Source organism: Trachemys scripta, chromosome 10 (assembly GCF_013100865.1).
Source record: "Trachemys scripta elegans isolate TJP31775 chromosome 10, CAS_Tse_1.0, whole genome shotgun sequence".
NCBI classification, from domain to species: domain Eukaryota; kingdom Metazoa; phylum Chordata; order Testudines; family Emydidae; genus Trachemys; species Trachemys scripta.
This window is the reverse complement of record NC_048307.1, coordinates 72,525,103-72,543,733: the sequence shown is the minus strand read 5'-3', so window position 1 is coordinate 72,543,733 and position 18,631 is coordinate 72,525,103. Positions and strand designations below refer to the sequence as shown.

The window sequence follows — 18,631 nt, the reverse complement described above, 5'->3', positions numbered from 1 at the left end:
GTACAAGATTTGATTTGGATCCACTATACATTTGGAATCTGCATGATCTACACCAGATAACGTTAACTTAGTCTTCATTAAAAATATGCCTAGAGAATCTCTCATCTTGTGAAAATTCCTGTCTGCTCTGTTGCTGTGGTTGCCAGGCTTTGGAATTCCATTATACGGTACAAAGCAACATTTAAAAGAGATGAGATTGGGACACCGAGTGATTGTAAGAGGTGCCCTTGCTGCAGAGTACCCAAAACGCCTATTTTGTGTGTTTGTGTTGTACGTCACCTTTGCCATTTTCAGAATTGTAGGTGTGGACTGAAAAAGGAAGAGCTGGCCAGACCAAGCTGACAAGAAGAAATGAAGTTTAGAAAAACAACATACAACCTCAACTCCATCATCAGCAAATGATGGACTCTCTGGGGGTGGCTAATCTCCAAACACTTGGATACAAGGTGTTAGACAGCGATTCAAGTTCTTCCATATTTCACCTCTTCCTCCATTTTTTCCCCTTTGTCAAAGCTGTTGTTAATCCACTGCAGACTCTGGTTCAATGTTTATGCTAAATTAAGTTGTGTGTTGTGGATGCTGTCAGCCCAGGCAATGCAGTGGAAGGGTGTATAAACAGAATACAATTAAAGCAGTAAGGAAATATGTAAAGTAGTCAGTCAGGCTGGCTCAAAGGAAGAGATTTCTCGATGCTTTCTTCTTTCCCATTGCTACCCTCCATGTCTTAAACACCACTTTTTATGTGGTATGATTAATATGACACCAGGTGGCCATTAAAATTCATTATTAGCCTGGGGCCACCAACACCCATTGCCCATCTGGGTCTAGGAGGACCCATTATCCAAGTGGAACAGCAATGCCTCTGGTCCCCAGAGACCTCTGCTCTCTAATGTAGCCCTGCATAGCATTGAATGTCTTGGAAAGTAGACTGCTTGCCTCGCTATATTGAGTTCATCCATCATGATGGGCATTTGTGTTCCTCTTGCAGAGCTCCCGTGACAAGGATGTGATCCTCAACATTCTCAGCATTCTCACAGACCTGCTGTCTATTGGTAAGTACTGATGCCTTAATGTCTCATTTTAGGTACTTATATGGTCCTCTTGGTTTTAGAATCTGAGAACCTCACAACATTTGAAATGTCTTTACAATCCCAACACCCCATGAGACATGGCAGTGCTATTATCCCCATTTTACAGATGGGGAACTGAGACAAAGAGACTAAGCGACTTGCCTTGTCATACAGGAAATCTGGGTGGAGTTGGGAATTGAATCTGCGTCTCATGAATCCTAGTTAATACCCCCGCCACTGAACCATCCTTCCTGTCTTGTAAAGTGAAGATGGGTGGGACTAAAACAGGACACAGAGCATACATCCATATATCTCTGTCAGGTGTTTGCTAGATCAATTCTGCCTAGTTTGTGTGAATAGCCCTTCAGCTTTTCCTCCTATTTATATGGAAGATGGGGGAGGGGAGTTCCCTTGCTCAACCCCTCCCCCCACTATATAATTTTATCACATGGTGAAAGAGGGGAAAAAATGTTCCCATGATTTTCAAAGGTGGCCATTAATTTAACTGTTTCTCAAGATGTTTCATCCTTCTCAGGGAGCTGAACGCTGGAAACATTCAGTCACCAGCCCCATTGGAAAGCGAGAACCATGAGCTATGAGCAGGAGACAGCCTCTTGGGTTGCAGCAATTTGATTCTGTAGTGCAGTGTTTCCCAAACTTGGGACGCCGTTTGTGTAGAGAAAGCCCCTGGCGGGCTGGACCAGTTTGTTTACCTGCCGAGTCCACAGGTCCGGCCGATCGCAGCTCCCACTGGCTGCGGTTTGCTGCTCCAGGCCAATGGGAGCTGCTGGAAGCGGTGGCCAGTACGTCCCTCGGCCTGCGCCACTTCCAGCAGCTCCCATTGGCCTGGAGCAGCGAACCACGGCCATTGGGAGACGCGATTGGCTGGACCTGCAGACGCAGCAGGTAAACAAACTGGCCCAGCCCGCCAGGGGCTTTCCCTACACAAATTGCGTCCCAAGTTTGGGAAACACTGCTATAGTGGATTTCCCCACAGAAAGAAAAAGTACTTGGAACTGTCAGGAGAATGAACAGCTTTCCTCAGCTTCACTTCAGTGCTATGAAATCTCCTGCATGGGTGTAGTAATCCAAAATCCCCACACACAGAGACAACATTATTTTCAAAGTCTCCTCTATCTGCATGTTCACAGTGAAGATGATTCTTCAGGGTATCCAGGCCACGTGAAGGGAAAATAAGTTGCCAGCAGAGCATTTAACCTTAATTTTTCATCAAAATTTCCTTTAGTTGAAATTTTTCCAACTAACTCTAGTTGCCAAAATGCAGGGCTCTGTGTGAGTGTGGTTTTTACTTCCCTAGTGCAAGCCTCATATGCTCCTACTTTACATTCTCCCCCTCCCCCAACTCCATCAGAGACATCATAACCGCAGCTGTGACTCTCTGTTGGAGTCTATATCATTCTTCAATCGGCTAGATGGATTCAGTGTGGATGATATGAGCCCCCCGGGGACTGAATGCACTGCTTCCACAATACTCCCAGCCTGGGTTTCCAGTAGAAAACTTCACAGCTGGCCAAAGATGCCTCTGGATTATGAGCTGTTGACACAGTAGGACCCAGAGGGTTAGCATTTGGTTTCTCTGGAGACCTTATTTGTTTGGAGGCTGACACCAAAGCTTTCCTAGGATTCATTCCCCTATCCTAGGCACTGTTGAAACTCTTTCCTTTCACTTATTTAACTTACAATATCTAGGGAAAGATCACGGAGCAGTGCACTCCTTTGAAATCTGTCAGTGTTTCTGCTGATCCTTCTCCAGCTCATTTCAATGCACACTGAAAGCTTCAGCAGGTGGTGGCTTATATAGATAATAGCAGCTGGAGCAAGAAGCAGCATCACGCATAGTTTTGATATAGAGCAGAGATGGGCCTGAACCACAACTTCAAACTCTGGGGGGTGTTTGAAATCCAAGTCCAGATGTACATTTTGCAAATGCCCTTTTATTTATAATGGTCTGAGCAAGAAAACACCAGAGAAGGGTCATGTAGCGGGCTTCTTTAGGTCAGATAAGCATCCTCTGAATCATATAATGTTCACTTATTGCTACCCTGTTTCCCCGAAAATAAGACATCCTCCGAAAATAAGGCCTACTTACAGTTTTGCCTCTCGTTGTAATATAAGGCATCCCCCCGATAATAAGACCTCCCCGATAATAAGGCAAAAAAATGTGTACCGTATTCTTCTTCATTGAAAAATAAGACATCCCCTGAAAATAAGACCTAGCGCATCTTTGGGAGCAAAAATTAATATAAGACACTGTCTTATTTTCGGGGAAACAGGGTATGTTTAAAGCTCTGCGACAGGAAAGTTATTGACTATCCCTCCTTTTAAATTTTCTGCCCTTAGGAACAGACCGACGAATTCACTACATGATCAGCAAAGGGGGGAGTGAAGCTTTGTTGCAGGCTCTGATGAATGCTGCACAGACAGCCCAGCCAGACTACAGCATCCTTTTACCTCTGCTTCGCCTGCTGGCTAAAGTAGGCCAAAGAGGTATTGCTGTGCCATTATTACTTAAAGGCTGGGGAGGGAGGAGTAGAAGGCTCCAAAGGTCACAGTGAAGGTCAGTACTGGAATCTACCAGTGTTTTAACAAGTCAGGACACTTTGCACTGAATGCTGGCTTGGTGATTCGGGGTGGGGCAGAGTGTTGTAAGACCTCATAATGGTTTCCCCCTCTAGTGGCTAGAAGTTTGTACTAAGAATATAAGCACCGCTGATGGAGATCCAGGTCAGAGAGATTCTATAATGGAGTTCATTCTGAGCTCCTGAACAGCATTTTGTGTCACTGATAAAGCCCAGCTGGGCAGTAAGTGATTCCCATACAAAACATGGTCATTTACCAAGGCTCTTTCTCTTGTGACTTGGTTTCTTGGTATCCCAATAACACATGCAAAAACATGTTTCACTTGCTGCTGTGTCTCTATCCTCAGAGAGATTGTTGTCCAGTGTTCGCAGCACAGCTAGGATGCCTAAGCTTTGTTCTTCACACCCAACATTCAGTGGAAGAGTGATCTGGGAAGCTCTACCATTTTTATGGTTTTGTTTTCTAGGTACTGCACCTCTACGTTTCTGGCAATTGGCCATCTGCAAAAACAGCTGCCATTTTGTGAGACAGAGCTTTGATGCAGCATTTTATAGAGGAGATGCACCCACATAGCTCTTTCTTGTGGAGACTTTACTTTAGTTCTGTCTTGTTCCCCTTAACTTAAAATAGGTCATTGAAACTGAAAATTGAAAATTACATGGTTGTTCTTTGCATATGAAAAATGTGACACCGGGCAAGTCACCAGACTCCTCTGGGCCTCATCTTACCTATATGTAAAAGTGAGGGGGAGAATACTGATTTCCCTCACAGGGGTATTGTGAGGCCTTAGTAATAAATGCTGTTTGTAAATGCTTTGAGCTCTCCCTATAAAACTCCTGTTGAAGGACACAGCGTGATTACACCACAGCATGCAGCATTTCTGAGTCACTGTGAAAGCCATTCTTTATTTACCATCCTTTCGTTCCTGTTTGCTTTCACAGACAGGAAGTTTGGGTTGAAAGTGCAGAAACTGGAGGCAATTGATGTGACACTGAGCATGGCAAGGAAAAATCTGACTCACCACCTGAATCTCATCCACTGTCTCTGGGTCCTGCGGGTTTACGCCTCTAGTGGTAAGTGCTCCTATCCATTTCTCATGCCAGTGAGAGTCGGAACTCCTTCTGCAGTTGCTACAATGCAAGCTAATGGTCCCTCTGCTACAGAGACGTGCATCTATAAGCAGCCTATTGGCATCTGTGTTTGATAACAGATAGGAGTATATGCAACAGCTAGCATAGCTCTAGGTATGCTCTCATAGAAGGGTAACTCTCAGAGGGATCTTTCACTGTAAGATTCAGTGAACCTACTCATTCAAAGACTATAGAAGATAGAAAACAGCTATGTAAAAAAACCCAACATTCAATCCAAACGATGCAGGATCCTTCCTTTCAGTCTATTCTAGATGTCTTAGGTACTCACATGGCCCCTAATACGATCCTCCTCAGAATCATTAATGCATTTATGCTCACAACCCCCCTGTGAGTTAGGGAAGTGCTATTATCCCCATTAAAAAGCAACAGAGGGTCCTGTGTCACCTTTAAGACTAACAGAGGTATTGGAGCATAAGCTTTCGTGGGTGAATGCCCACTTCACCAGATGCAAGTAATGGAAATGTCCAGAGGCAGGTATAAATCAGTATGGAGATAACGAGGTTAGTTCTGGAGGGTGAGGTGCTCTGCTAGCAGTTGAGGTGTGAACACCAAGGGAGGAGAAACTGCTTCTGTAGTTGGATAGCCATTCACAGTCTTTGTTTAATCCTGATCTGATGGTGTCAAATTTGCAAATGAACTGGAGCTCAGCAGTTTCTTTTTGGAGTCTGGTCCCGAAGTTTTTTGGCTGTAAGATGGCTACACATCTGCTATTGTGTGGCCAGGGAGGTTGAAGTGTTCTCCTACAGGTTTTTGTGTATTGCCATTCCATATCAGGCAATGGAATGGCAATACATCCAGCTTTCCAAATCTTTCCTCCTAAGATTTAATGTTACTGGCTGGCAGCCCTCTAGGTCTTGTATTTACACAGGAGCTGGCCTTACTGTATGGGCCTTCTCAGGCAGGCAGCCAGCTCCCAGCATTCAGTCCCTCTGCCTGAGATAAGCAGCATTTGAAAGGGTGAGTGTAATAGAGACAGCAGTTGAAATGTGTCTTAATTTGGGTTACAGAGCTGCAGCTTCACCCAGAGCTACCTCCCACACTGAGCCCCTTTCCACACTCCCTCTGCTCTCATTAAGTGCACCTGCATCCCAATTCAGAGACTTTAGCCCATTGCACTGTGGCCTTTAACCCTTTCCGTTTGTGTCAGGACCTTGAGCCTTGCAAACACACTCTTTAGTTCAGGGGTCAGCAACGTTCGGCACGCGACTCACAATGTGCTGGCCGCGGCTTCTCGCTGCCCCCATTGGCCCAGGAAGGCGAACCGCGGCCAGTGGGGGCCACGATCGGCCGAACCTGCCGCGTCAGCAGGTAAATAAAATTGGCCCGGTCCGCCAGGGTGCTTACCCTGGTGAGCCGCATGCCGAACGTTGCTGACACCTGCTCTAGTTCATTAAAGTGACCCTAAGCTCCCACTGCAATAGTACCTAAGCATTTCCATAAGAAGCTGGTGCAAAAATGGAAACGTTTTGTTCCCAATCCTCGCTGCCCCCCAATTTCATAGTCAAAATCTCTCCTGTCACTGAGTTCCTACGTCCCACCAAGGGCCTGAGGGGGAATTCATCACTGTGCTGTGCCGTATAGGCCTAATCCTTAGGATCTGCACAAGCTCCCCTGGTGAATCCTACCCCAGTGTCTCAGAACGTCCTACCTCCTCCACCCCATGCAGCACTGGCTCTGTTAGTTCAGTGCCACATCTGTACACAGCCAGGACATAGCCGTTGTTCTGGGATAGGCCCAGTCTTTTACGGATGTGGTGAAGAACTGGAGAATTTCCTTCCCTCCAAGTCATCTAATTCAGTGGTTCTCAAAGCCAGTCAGCCGCTTGTTCAGGGAAAGCCCCTGCGGGCCGGGCCGGTTTGTTTACCTGCCGTATCCGCAGGTCCGGCCGATTGCGGCTCCCACTGGCTGCGGTTCACTGCTCCAGGCCAATGGGGGCTGCGGGAAGGGTGGCCAGCATGTCCCTTGGCCTGCATCGCTTCCTGCAGCCCCCATTGGCCTGGAGCAGTGAACCGCAGCCAGTGGGAGCCGCAATCGGCCGGACCTGCAAACGTGGCAGGTAAACAAACCGGCTCGGCCTGACAGGGGCTTTCCCTGAACAAGTGGTGGACTGGCTTTGAGAAACACTGATCGAATTGACTAGAGCAGTAGAGAACCCAGGAGCATATAACACCCCGAAGGCTCCTTGAGGGTAGGAGTCTAAGCAGCCAGCCCGGCCTTGTTAAGATCTCACTGTAGCTGCCTATTGTCCTGGGTTCCTCCTTTCCCAGCGTGGGCTGCCAGCCCTGTGTGCAGCATGCCTCCCAGTCTGCGGCGAGCGGAGTTTAAACAGCCTTGTACGCTGCATTGTCCCAGTGAATAGTTTGCTATTGTGAAAGTAGCCAGGGAGCCTTCCAAGACTCTCCATCAGCAGGATGACTTGGCTGAGACCCGCATAAGCTGATGGGCCCTTTGGCAGCTTTCTGGCCAGTGGGGGATAGTTAGTTACAAAGCAGCCAAAAACCCCAGCCTTGGGCAGGCATCCAAGCCTCCCACTGGCTGCTGATGGGGATGTTGATTTCTCGTTCTTTCGTCCTGTTAGGACAATAAACTGTCCTTTTTCAAAGCACTTAACTGTTCTGGGCTGTACGCTCTCCCTGTTCACCTCGAGAGCCCCCATTATTAGCTTCACGCATTCGAGCCCTTGAACCTCCCCTGCTCTCCCCTCTGTGTGAGGTTGGAGGTTTGATGATGGATTGTTGTAGGTTAGCTTTAAAGCCAAGCAGCCAATTTCTGTGCAGCCCTTTCCCCAATACGCCACTGTGTCTGCCTGCAAAAGTTAACAGCATTGCCAAGGGAAGAATTAAAGATAGCAGTGGCTGAGGTGGGGCTCCATCTGCACTCTGAAGTACCTATCCCAAGAGCAGAAAAAACTGGGGTTAGTGCAGAAAGGAAAGAAATCCTTCTCTCCTATCGCACTCCAAGCCCCTAGGAGATATTCCACGTGCATGGAATTGCCCCTGGAAATTGTGAGTGGATTGGTTGGCCCCATTTAGCCCTAACCTCTCTCTAGAGAGTGCAACATCTTCTACAAATGATGAGGCAACTGTGAGCTACTTGAATGAGCACAGGGCTAAGAGTTAGGAGAATGGGGTTCTAGTCTTGAATCTGTCTGTGAGTCATTCTGTGACCTTTGATCTCTATGTGCCTCAGTTTCTACATCTGTAAAATGGTCAAAGAGACCCATTGGGAAGCCCAGAGAATCTTCTCATAATCCCAGCAGCTCCTCCTCTCTTCACTGCTCTACCTGTAACTCCAGCAACCCAAGCGTACTGCTCTGGAGCTAACTCCCTGTCTCTTTTGTTGTCACAGTCTCTGCAGGAACCAAACTAGGCATTAATGGCGCCATGGAGCTGCTTTTCAAAGTCATCACTCCTTACACCAAGAAACACTCCAGGACAGTCAGGTAGGCAGCAGCTACAAGGGAGTCCATTTGGGTCTGTCCAAGTGTAGTTAATATGCCAAATATACAGATGGATGAACAGGTTTAGATCAGGGCTAGAATGAGCTGCACTGGTCAGATCCAGACCTGGAGCCAAATGTTTCTAAAGTTCTAGGGGTGTCTGGAACCGGGAGTTGGGTGCCACTTGTAAAGAAAATGAAATCAGAACTGACACAACTTCACTGCAAATGTGAAATGAACATGTTTAGAGGTACAGAAACATTCAGCGAATTGTCACTGGGCCCTGAGGATTCCCGGTGCATCACACTCCCATTCTGGGGAATGGAGTTCAGGTTCCAGCATCCGTCCCTCGCTCCCCAGTGTGGTGAGGCGTTAGGAGTAAGGTGGAGACAGCCCCTCTCAGCAACTGATGGTAACAAGCCCTTTGTGTCACGCTGCAGCAGGCTTCTGCTCCATTTGACCCGAGCGATGCAGTGATTGTCTTAAAGCAGAGCTTTGCCCAGCCCTTCTCAGATGGAGAGTTGTGATTGGCCCAATGTGGGGCTTTTAATGGGATGGGACCCCTGCCACCTCCAATAAAATCCTAATATCTGGGTCTATTTTTAAGCACATGGCAAATGTTGTTTCAAAGTGACTTTTTTCTGTAGAGACTAAACCTGCTCTGCTTCTCCAGCTTGCCACTAAAATTAGCCATGCAGCTGTCTGCCCCGGCCCTGTCCCCAGCCAGTTCTCAGGGTAAGATTTATGAGGCCTGCATGCCTGTAATGGGGAAGGAGTACGTGGGTGAGGATAACAATCACCAATGGCTTTGCACCAGCCCAGCCTGCTACAAACAACAGAGAGAGAACGCAGGCTGCTACTATGCATGTCTGTGCAGTGCCCTACACTCACAGCTCACACAGCCAGGCACACGGTCATGAGCTTGCTCATGCAATATTCAGTATACAAGTCTGTGCCGTGCCCAGTGTGGACAGCTCACACAGCCACGTGCTTGCTCACATAGCACCCGATGTACACAACTCACACAGACAGCCGCATGCTCAAATACTTGCTTGAACACAGGGTGTACACTCGCTCTCACAGGTGCTCAACCTCCTAACCACTTCAGGCCCTGCCTCCATTCCAACCCTTCTCCCAAGGCCCCACCCTACCCTGCCTCTTCCCACCCCAACCTTTCTCCCAAGCGTGCCCCGCCCTTGCTCCGTCCCCTCTCTGCAGCACCTCCTGCACGCCGTTGAAAGCAAGAGGCGGGTGGCACAGGGAAGGAGGGGAAGGAGCTGATCGGCAGGGCTGCCGGTGGGTGCTGAGCACCCACTGTTTTTTTCCTGTGGGTGCTCCAGCCTCGAAGCACCCACGGAGTCGGAGCCTATGCTCACTCTGACTTGTCTCAGCAAGGGTCATGGATGATAGAGAGGCAGACAGGAGAGTCTATGATGCTAGACGGAGGGGGTGGCTCTTGGGTGGGTGCTGTTAGTGGCCCTGTGGTTGGCAGGTAGGGTGGGTACAGGCTGGGCACTAGTTATAGGCCAAAAGGTCTAGAAGGGAGAAAGAGCAGATGGGCGTGCGTGGACTTGGAACTCTGATACTTGCCGAACCAACTAGGTCATCAGTTTCCCATGCTGAATGAGACCATTGGTCAGTTAGGCCCAGCATATTGTCCCTGTCAAGGGCTAATACCTGGTATTTTAGGAGAAGGTGACCTAACAACTAGCCCAAATCTCACAATAATGCACCTGGCCAATTATACACTTTTCATGGCGAAGTGATTTGAATCGCTTCCCCCACCTAAGGTGATCAGCTTATACCTTGACTCATGACGCTGTCATTCTTTAAATCCAGTGTAACAATGGCACACATTGCTCTTTGTCCTACATCTGTCAGGCTTTTTGGAATCTGGCTGAATTGCTTGCTTTGCTAGCTGCTTGGTTCTTAAGACCAAGCGGGCCCAACAGATGTGTAGCTTCCTGCAGCTGCCTTGTTAGTGGGACTCAATTAACTTCTGCTGTGGCTGCATTTTCGGCCTTCCGATAGCATAGTACTTGGTGGAGGACGAACAGAAGAGCAGGTTCCCGGTAAGCGTTTTTTTTTTTCGGGAAGGAATTTTTTCGGTGCGGGCTCTTTGGGAGAGGAGGGTTAGGCATGCATGCCTAGATGTACAGATGTACAGCGCTGTGAGTTAAACCTGTGCAGCTGAGTAGGGAAAGCGCTGCAGTCTGTCCACACTGACAGTTGCCCAGCGCACTGTCGTGGCCCCATTTGCGGCAATTGCAGCGCTATTGGGAGCGGTGCATTATGGGCAGCTATCCCACAGAGCACCTTTTCCCATTCTGGCGCCATGGGTTGTGGAAAGGGGGCGTGGGTGCGGGGGATTCTGGGTCCTATCCCAATGCCCCTTCATGCATCGCTTCATATCCCAGAAATCCCTTTGTTTCCATCCACCTTTGGCGCCATCTTTCAACGGTTTCTGTGCAGCGCCATCTGTCTGCGGGAAATGGAGTCCGAACTGCTGAGGCGTATGCTGATGAGTCTCGCCAGCACGTCACATTTGGCTGTCGAACTATTCCTTAAGATCCAAAGTGACAGTGAGAGTGAGGGTGAGGAGTCAGACGATGCTATCGAGCCGCGTAACGCGTACAACACGAAATTGCTTGTGGCATTCATGGACATGCTCAGCACCGTGGAACGCTGCTTTTGGGCTCGGGAAACAAGCACCGAGTGGTGGGATCACATCGTCATGGAAGTCTGGGATGACGAGCAGTGGCTGCAGAACTTTCGGATGAGAAAAGCCACTTTCATGGGACTGTGTGAGGAGCTCGCCCCCACCCTGCAGCGCAAGGACACGAGATTGAGAGCTGCCCTGCCAGTGGAGAAGCGGGTGGCTATTGCAATCTGGAAGCTGGCAACTCCAGACAGCTACCGGTCGGTCGCAAACCAGTTTGGAGTGGGAAAGTCGACCGTTGGAATTGTGTTGATGCAAGTTTGCAAGGCCATTAATCGCATCCTACTCAGAAGAACCATGACTCTGGGTAACGTGCAGGAAATAGTGGATGGCTTTGCACAAAAGGGGTTCCCTAACTGTGGAGGGGCGATAGATGGGACGTACATTCCTATTCTGGCACCACGCCACCTAGGATCTGAGTACGTTAATCGGAAGGGGTATTTCTCTATGGTTCTCCAGGTGCTTGTGGATCACTGTGGGCGTTTCATTGACATTAACACAGGCTGGCCTGGAAAGGTGCATGACGCACGCATCTTTCGGAACACTTGGCTGTTCGGGAAGATGCAGGCCGGGACTTTTTTCCCAGAGTGGAAGATCTCGGTAGGGGAAGTTGAAATGCCCATTGTGATCCTTGGAGATCCCGCTTACCCGTTAATGCCATGGCTCATGAAACCCTACACAGGGAGCCTTGACAGCAGCAAGGAACGGTTCAACTACAGGCTGAGCCGGTGCCGAATGACTGTGGAGTGTACCTTTGGCCGTTTAAAGGGCCGCTGGCGAGCTCTGTATGGGAAGCTGGACTTGGCCGAAAACAGCATCCCCACAGTTATATCCGCGTGCTGTGCCCTCCATAATATTTGTGAAGGGAAGGGTGAAAGCTTCACTCAGGCATGGACCTCCGAGGTTCAACACCTGGAGGCTGAATTTGCACAGCCAGAGAGCAGGGCTATTACAGGGGCCCAGCGCGGGGCTGCAAGGATTAGGGATGCCTTGAGGGAGCAATTTGAGGTTGAAAACCAGCAGTGATATCGGGAGTGAAGTGCAGTAGTTCCAATCTTTAGGCATCAGTGTCTGCGTAGGAGACAAGCAGACTTGCAGTGCCTATTTATTTCCTGGGCTAAGGAGTCTTTTACTTTATGCAATAATAAAGAATGTTTTCAAAGCCAAAGAATCCATTTATTGAAAAGAAAAAAAAATATTTATTGAAAAGAAACAAGGGGGTGGAGTGGGGAACAGTACAATCACAGATTCGCGTATGTCCTGTCTGGTGTGCTGTGCAGTGAGTGCTGCACTGCAGGATAGCTATACTGCATGGTGATGGGGGTTGAGTGCAGAGGGTAAGGGTCGTGGTTTTCAGGGCTGGGTGGTGAAGATACTGGTGTTAGAGGCAGCGAGTGGCATGAAGAACATGGAAGTTGGGGAAAGTGGGTTGGAGGTGACAGTGGGGCACAACGGAAAGAGTTTTGGGACAAGGGCTGTAGGGAGAGTGGCGTTTGCGTTTGCGGTACTGCTCCTCTTTCTGCATGGCTACCAGCTCCTGGATAGCATCTGCTTGGCGCTCCAGGATGCTTATGAGCCTATCAGTGCTTTGCTGCCGGTGCGCGGTGCTTTGCCGCTGGTGCGCTGCGTTTTCCTGGTGGATCCTGCTTTTGCTCTCCCTCCAGTCCTGTGCTTTCTCATTCTCTTTAATAGATTGCTGCATCACTTCTTGCAGCATGTCTTCTTTGCTTTTTCGCGGTCTGTTCCTGAGTCTTTGCAGTCTCTGAGCAGGCGATAAGAGGGATGGCTGAGGTCTCAAGGTTGATGCTGCTGTATAGGCAAAATGCAACATTTAACAGAGGCAGCATTGTTTATACCAGACAGAGTAATGATTCCCCCCACACTTAAGGAGTAGAAAACACACAGGGTCTACACAATAGCATAATTTTCCCGTCCGAAACAGAGCACACATATCCCATGGGACCCTCAAAATGGTGAGTAAGGGGGACTGATTGTTTCAGGGCTGCACTGTCCTCTGGGTTTCTGTGCCTTGGGGAGAGCCAACAGCTTCAGGGGGCACCTACACTGAACACTGTCCCAACATTTTCCACATGAGTTCATCCTGGACGATATCTCACTGCTGAGGGTGACCTGGGAAGCAAGGGAGGGTCTTCTACTGCAATGCGACTTCTGCTCTGGCCCATATGCAGCTTGCCTGTGTGCAGCAATGGTCCCCCCGCCCCTCGCGGCACAGTGGCGCGGACACGTTAGCCTGGTTGGGACAAGGACCATGGAGGCTCTCCTGATAAACCTGCGCAAGCGCATTGCACACGTTCTGTATGAGACATTCGAGGAGATTACCGAGGCCGATTACCGTGATGTGATAAACCACATCAATGCACTATTCCGCATCTAGGCATGCATGCCTAACCCTCCTCTCCCAAAAAGCCCGCACTGAAAAAATTCCTTCCCAAAAAAAAGAAAACGCTTACCAGGAACCTGCTCTTCTGTTTGTCCTCCACCAAGTACCGGCCGCTGCGACTGGCTACCTTCCTCCTGGCTCGAGAAGAGCTCCTGGCTGCATGGCTCCAGGGATTCTGGGGTGTCTCCATCCGGCCCATCACCATCACTCCCATTTTCCTCCTCCTCCTCCTCCCCCCCCACACTGGCTCTGAAGTGTCCATGGTGGTGCTCGGAGTGGAGGTGGGGTTAACCCCAAGTATTGCATCGAGCTCTTTGTAGAATTGGCAGGTCGTGGCGGGAGCACCCAATCAGCCGTTTGCGTAGCGGGCTTTGCGGTAGGCACTCCGCAGCTCCTTCACTTTAATCCTGCACTGCAGGGTGTCCCGGTCATGGCCCCTTTCCATCATGTCCTTTGATACCTTCCCCAAGATATCGTAATTCCTACAGCTGGAGCGCAGCTGGGACTGGACAGCTTCCTCCCCCAAACACTGATGAAGTCCAGCAACTTGCCATTGCTCCATGCTGGGGCCCGCTTGGCGCGTGGAGGCATAGTCACCTGGAAAGATTCGCTGATAGCACTCCACACCACGCTGGGCTGAGCAAACAGGAAGGGGATTTTTAAAATTCCCAGGGAATGTAAAGGGTCGGTCACATGGTTGGTTACCTGAGGCCAGGGCAGTAGAGTTTGAACTGATGACCAGAGTGGCTAGAACAGGCATTGTGGGATACTGCCGAATAATTCTGGAGGCCATTCACAGCGCATTGGGCGGCCACACTGGCGCCTCAGCACTGCAGTGGCAGCGCAATACTCGCTATTCCTCTCGGAGAGGTGGAGTACATGCAGTGCTGCAACCACGGAGATACAACGCTGCAAATGCCTTGCCAGTGTGGACGGGGAGTGAGTTACAGTGCTGGGGGAGTCTTTACAGCGCTGTAACTCGCAAGTGTAGCCAAGGCCTTTGAGCCTGGGAGGAGTGCAGGACATTCCTTGTGGAGTGGTTCTGATATCACCCGCTCTGAGAATACTGTCTCCTACTTTCCTAGACTGTCCCAGCCCCTTCCAACATTCCTCTCAGACCTTGCATTATCTTCAAGACTCAGGTTCACTGGGGAATTGGTTAACATGAAGCTGCGGGACCCAGAATATGTTCACTCCAGAGCGCCTGAGCTCAGATACTGTAGCAATTGAAAGTGATTGATGTGTCAATGCCTATATTTAACTGAGTAGGCAAATTCTCCTCCCTTCCCACGCCCCGTCCTTTCTATGGAATTGCTGCCTGTGATTAGAATAGTGTTAGTTATAGTAGCACGATTGTCTAACTCTGCGCTTTCTAGCTCAGAATGTGAGTGTAATAGGACTTGGACTCGTATCAGTTCAGTATGATGGAGCATGGCTGGTGAATTTTGTACCAGTGAAAGCTGTCCTGGAAGCTGAACTCCTCTATATACCCACTGCACAGATAAGGCACAGACGGAGGCAATGAAACCTTCCTCCTTTGTCCTCTACTTACCTGGGCTTCATGGGGAGTTCCGTCTCGATGGCCCTGTTTAGCTACTGGCTCTCTGCTGAAAGCGGCTCACAATACTATATACATACTGGTGGGTTTTGTGAGGTGCACTATGAAGTGGGCTGAGACTTCACTTTAGGAGAAGGAGGGCAAGCTGAGGACCTGCTAATAAACAGTGCATTTCTTTCTGACAGCAGTGATTTTGGTTTGTTGACAGCAATATTTTCATTTTGTTTCCCTTTATCCTGCTCACTAATGCCGGTTGGGAACTTTTCCGTCAGTGTTTTTTGATGGAAAACACAGTTTTGATTTTTGGCTGAAATTTTTCTGTTGGGAAAAATCAAATCCAAGCATTTGGGTTTGGTTCGGATTGAGCCTAAGCAAAATGTTTCATTCTGAGTCAGTTTGATGTTAATCTGTGTCCGCCTGAACTGCCGTGGTGCCTTGTGGGAGTTGTAGTCATCCTATGATGACAGGTGAATGTGGCATCTGGGTCCTGGAAGGAGCAATCCCCATGCTCCAGCCCACAGTCCTTGTGGAGAGACACAGGTTAACCTGCAGGACCTGAATCAGGCCTTTTAGCCTCCCAGGGGGCCAGCCTGGAGCACATACTTTTAATTACATTTTAAGAGCAAGGAGCGGCTGAGCATCTCCATGGCTGGACTGGAGACAGATTGCTCTTCACTAGAGGAAATGCTATTAACTTCGGCATAAACCTCTTTTGGTTTAAATAGTATGTTTGTTCACAGCTTGTTGAAAGGCTTTATTTTCCTCTTGTTCGGAAGAAAGAGCGGCTGCGCCTGTTTCCAGCCCATTTGAAGGCTTTGCTCTCGCTCTGTTCCACAGAGAAGCAGAGACTTGGTTTATTGGGCCATGGGCAGTGCTCTCAGAGACTACTGGCGTGGATTTAGAGTCTAAAATTGGCACTCCAAAGTGCAAGGAGAGTTGGAGATTCCCTCTTCCCTCAGCTCTAAGGGACTCCAGGGACAACGATGGTCTGAAAATCTCTGGCATCTTTAAATGTAATCAGAAATTGGTGTGAGAGTGTGTGTGTAAAGAGTGTGAAAATGTTCTGTTTTCTGGTCAGCTGTAACTAGAAATCTCTAGCGAGGCAGAGGGAGAGTAGCTTGCTGTGGCAGAACTAGCTGAGCAAGAGAGCATAGGTTTGTTTTTGGGTTTCTTTCCAGCTCCTGTTTGGAACCTGAAGAGAGACAAAGGGGATGGCCTGGGCTATTTGGGGAGGTTTTGCTCACTGTCTCATTCCAAACAAACCTCTGATCCTCCCCTTTTCCCTGCCCTTGACATTTTCTTTCAGTTTTATAGCTACATGCCACCAGGATTTGCCCTGCTGTTGGGAGGAAGGAACAGCTGGCATCCCCCCGAGGGCTGATGTTACCTTTACTTTTTGATCAGCTGCCAGGAATGCATAATGGAAAATACACCCACTCCAGTTACTATGTCCTCTCTCATGGATGTACTGTGATTCTACTAGCCCAGGCAGTAGAAGCACCAAGGTCATTTTAAGAGTCCGGCCTGTAGAGCCCCAGGATCAGAGCTATTTATTAAGCCAGCAAAGATGTGGAAACAAGATACATAGTGCTATTTATTTTTCACATTGGCAAAGCCATGGGTTATTTAAACACAGACTCTTCCATGCCCCAACTGACCTCTACCAGAGTATATACCAAGGGGCTCTAATTCCCCCTTAGACTGTAACTCACGGACGTTGTTGGTCTCAATTCAGTGTGTAAGGTACTCACATTGTTATGTCATGATTGTGTGAGTCTACCCAAAAGTAGCCATATTTGAAAGAAAAGGCAAAACTTTATTGAATTCTATAAGACTTTTTCATAAACATCCACAGGGTTCTATAGAACTTTGATAAGGCTCCATTGAATTTAAGTGAAACTGAAGCCCTTTCAATAGACTTTCTTATCCATCTTGTAGTGTTCTGTGGCAGAGAGAATTCTCTGTTAAATTTTATAGGATTTTTTTAAACCCTGAAGAGTGGTTCTCATTTTCTGTAAAATTAAGTGAGCTTCTTCCATGATGGAAGGACTAGTGTCCTAGCAAATGGTAAAAGATGATGCCAAATGTACCTAAGTAGCCCAGACTCTTAGGAAGAGATGAGACTGAAAGAGACAGGGTCGAGTTTGTTGAAGGGGAAAACAGCACAGCAGAGGTATCTTGGGCCATGAGGGGGCACGTGCATAGTGGCCAGCCCTGCCAAAGCTAATTCTGTTGAAAATTTGACTTATAAAAAGTCTTTGAGTAGTATTTGCCCATTGCTATTTTTGCCAACTCTTGTGATTTTTTTTCGCTCCTGTAAACACATTTCTGAGAATCTCAGCTTCCGTTTGTGGGTTTTTGTTCTTTGTCTTCTTTTTTTAAATGAAAGTTTCCAGCCCTCATGATTGCTGAGGAAAACTTGAAAATGTGACCCCCTCCCCCACCAAAAAAGCTCAAAAATCAGAAGACAAATTAAAAAAAAATTAGAAAAAATCTTATGACTCTTTGGGGGCTGACGCCTGGTTTTTGAAAGCTTAGGGTTGGCAATACTGTGGTGCCAGAAAGTAACTTATGTCAGAATGTGAGAGAAGGGGAAAATCTTCACTGGAGCTTTATAGCTGGGACTTCTTACATTAAGAGAACTGATTCAGTCACTTCTCGAGTCACGGAAATCAGATTCTCAGGTGATTTGAATAGTTTGGTAAACTGGTTGCAAGTAAACAATATGCTTTTTAATAGGCTAAATGTAAATGTGTGCATCTAGGAAAAAAGAACATAGGCCATAATTACAGGATGGGGCTCTCTGCTGGGAAGCAGTGACTGGAAATGATTTGGGGGTCATGATGGATAATCAGCTGAAGCATGAACTCCCAATGTGATGATGTGGCCAAAAGAGCGAATGCGAACCTGGGATGCATAAACAGGGAATTCTCTCCACTCCTACTTGAGGTTATTTTACCTCTATATTTGGCATAGGTGCGACTGCTGCTGGAATACTGTGTCCAATTGCGGTGCCCACAATTCAAAAAGGATGTTGATAAATTGGAGAGGGTTCAGAGAAGAGCCAAGAGAATGACTGAAGGATTAGAAAACATGCCTGATAGCAATAGACTCAAAGAGCTCAATCTATTTATCTTAAAAAAGGGCAGATTAAGGGGTAACTTGATTACAGTCTATAAGTATCCAACTGGGTAACAAATTATTAATAATGGGCTCTTCAGTCTAGCAGAGAAATGCATGAGACGATCTAATAGCTGGAAGTTGAAGCTACACAAATTCAGGCTGTAAATAAGATGTAAATTTTTAACAGTGAGGGTAATTAATCATTGGAAAAACTTACAAAGGGTTATGGTTATTTCCTGATCACTGACAACAGTTAAAGGAAGATTGAATGTTTTCCTAAAAGTTATGCTCTAAGACTTATTCTGGGGAAGTTCTATGGCCTGTGTTATACAGGATGTCAGACTAGATCAGGGGTTGGCAACGTTCGGCACGTGGCTCGCCAGGGTAAGCACCCTGGCGGGCCGGGCCAGTTTTATTTACCTGCTGACGCAGCAGGTTCGGCCGATCGCGGCCCCCACTGGCCGCGGTTCACCGTCCCGGGCCAATGTGGGCGGCGAGAAGCCACGGCCAGCACATCGCTCGCCCGCGCTGCTTCTTGCCGCCCCCATTGGCCCGGGATGGCGAACCGC

The 18,631-nt window shown here is 48.3% G+C and overlaps 1 protein-coding gene across 1 annotated transcript in view; it reads left to right on the top strand.

Annotated features, from left to right (window-relative positions):
• AGBL1 (ATP/GTP binding protein like 1) overlaps positions 1-18,631 on the top strand; it is a 388,187-nt gene that overhangs the window by 31,037 nt on the left and 338,519 nt on the right. Inside the window, exons 2-5 of the mRNA XM_034784899.1 lie at positions 989-1,052; positions 3,432-3,578; positions 4,613-4,744; positions 8,171-8,264. Coding sequence (XP_034640790.1) covers positions 989-1,052; positions 3,432-3,578; positions 4,613-4,744; positions 8,171-8,264 — 437 coding nt within the window. The remainder of the gene's footprint in view (positions 1-988; positions 1,053-3,431; positions 3,579-4,612; positions 4,745-8,170; positions 8,265-18,631) is intronic.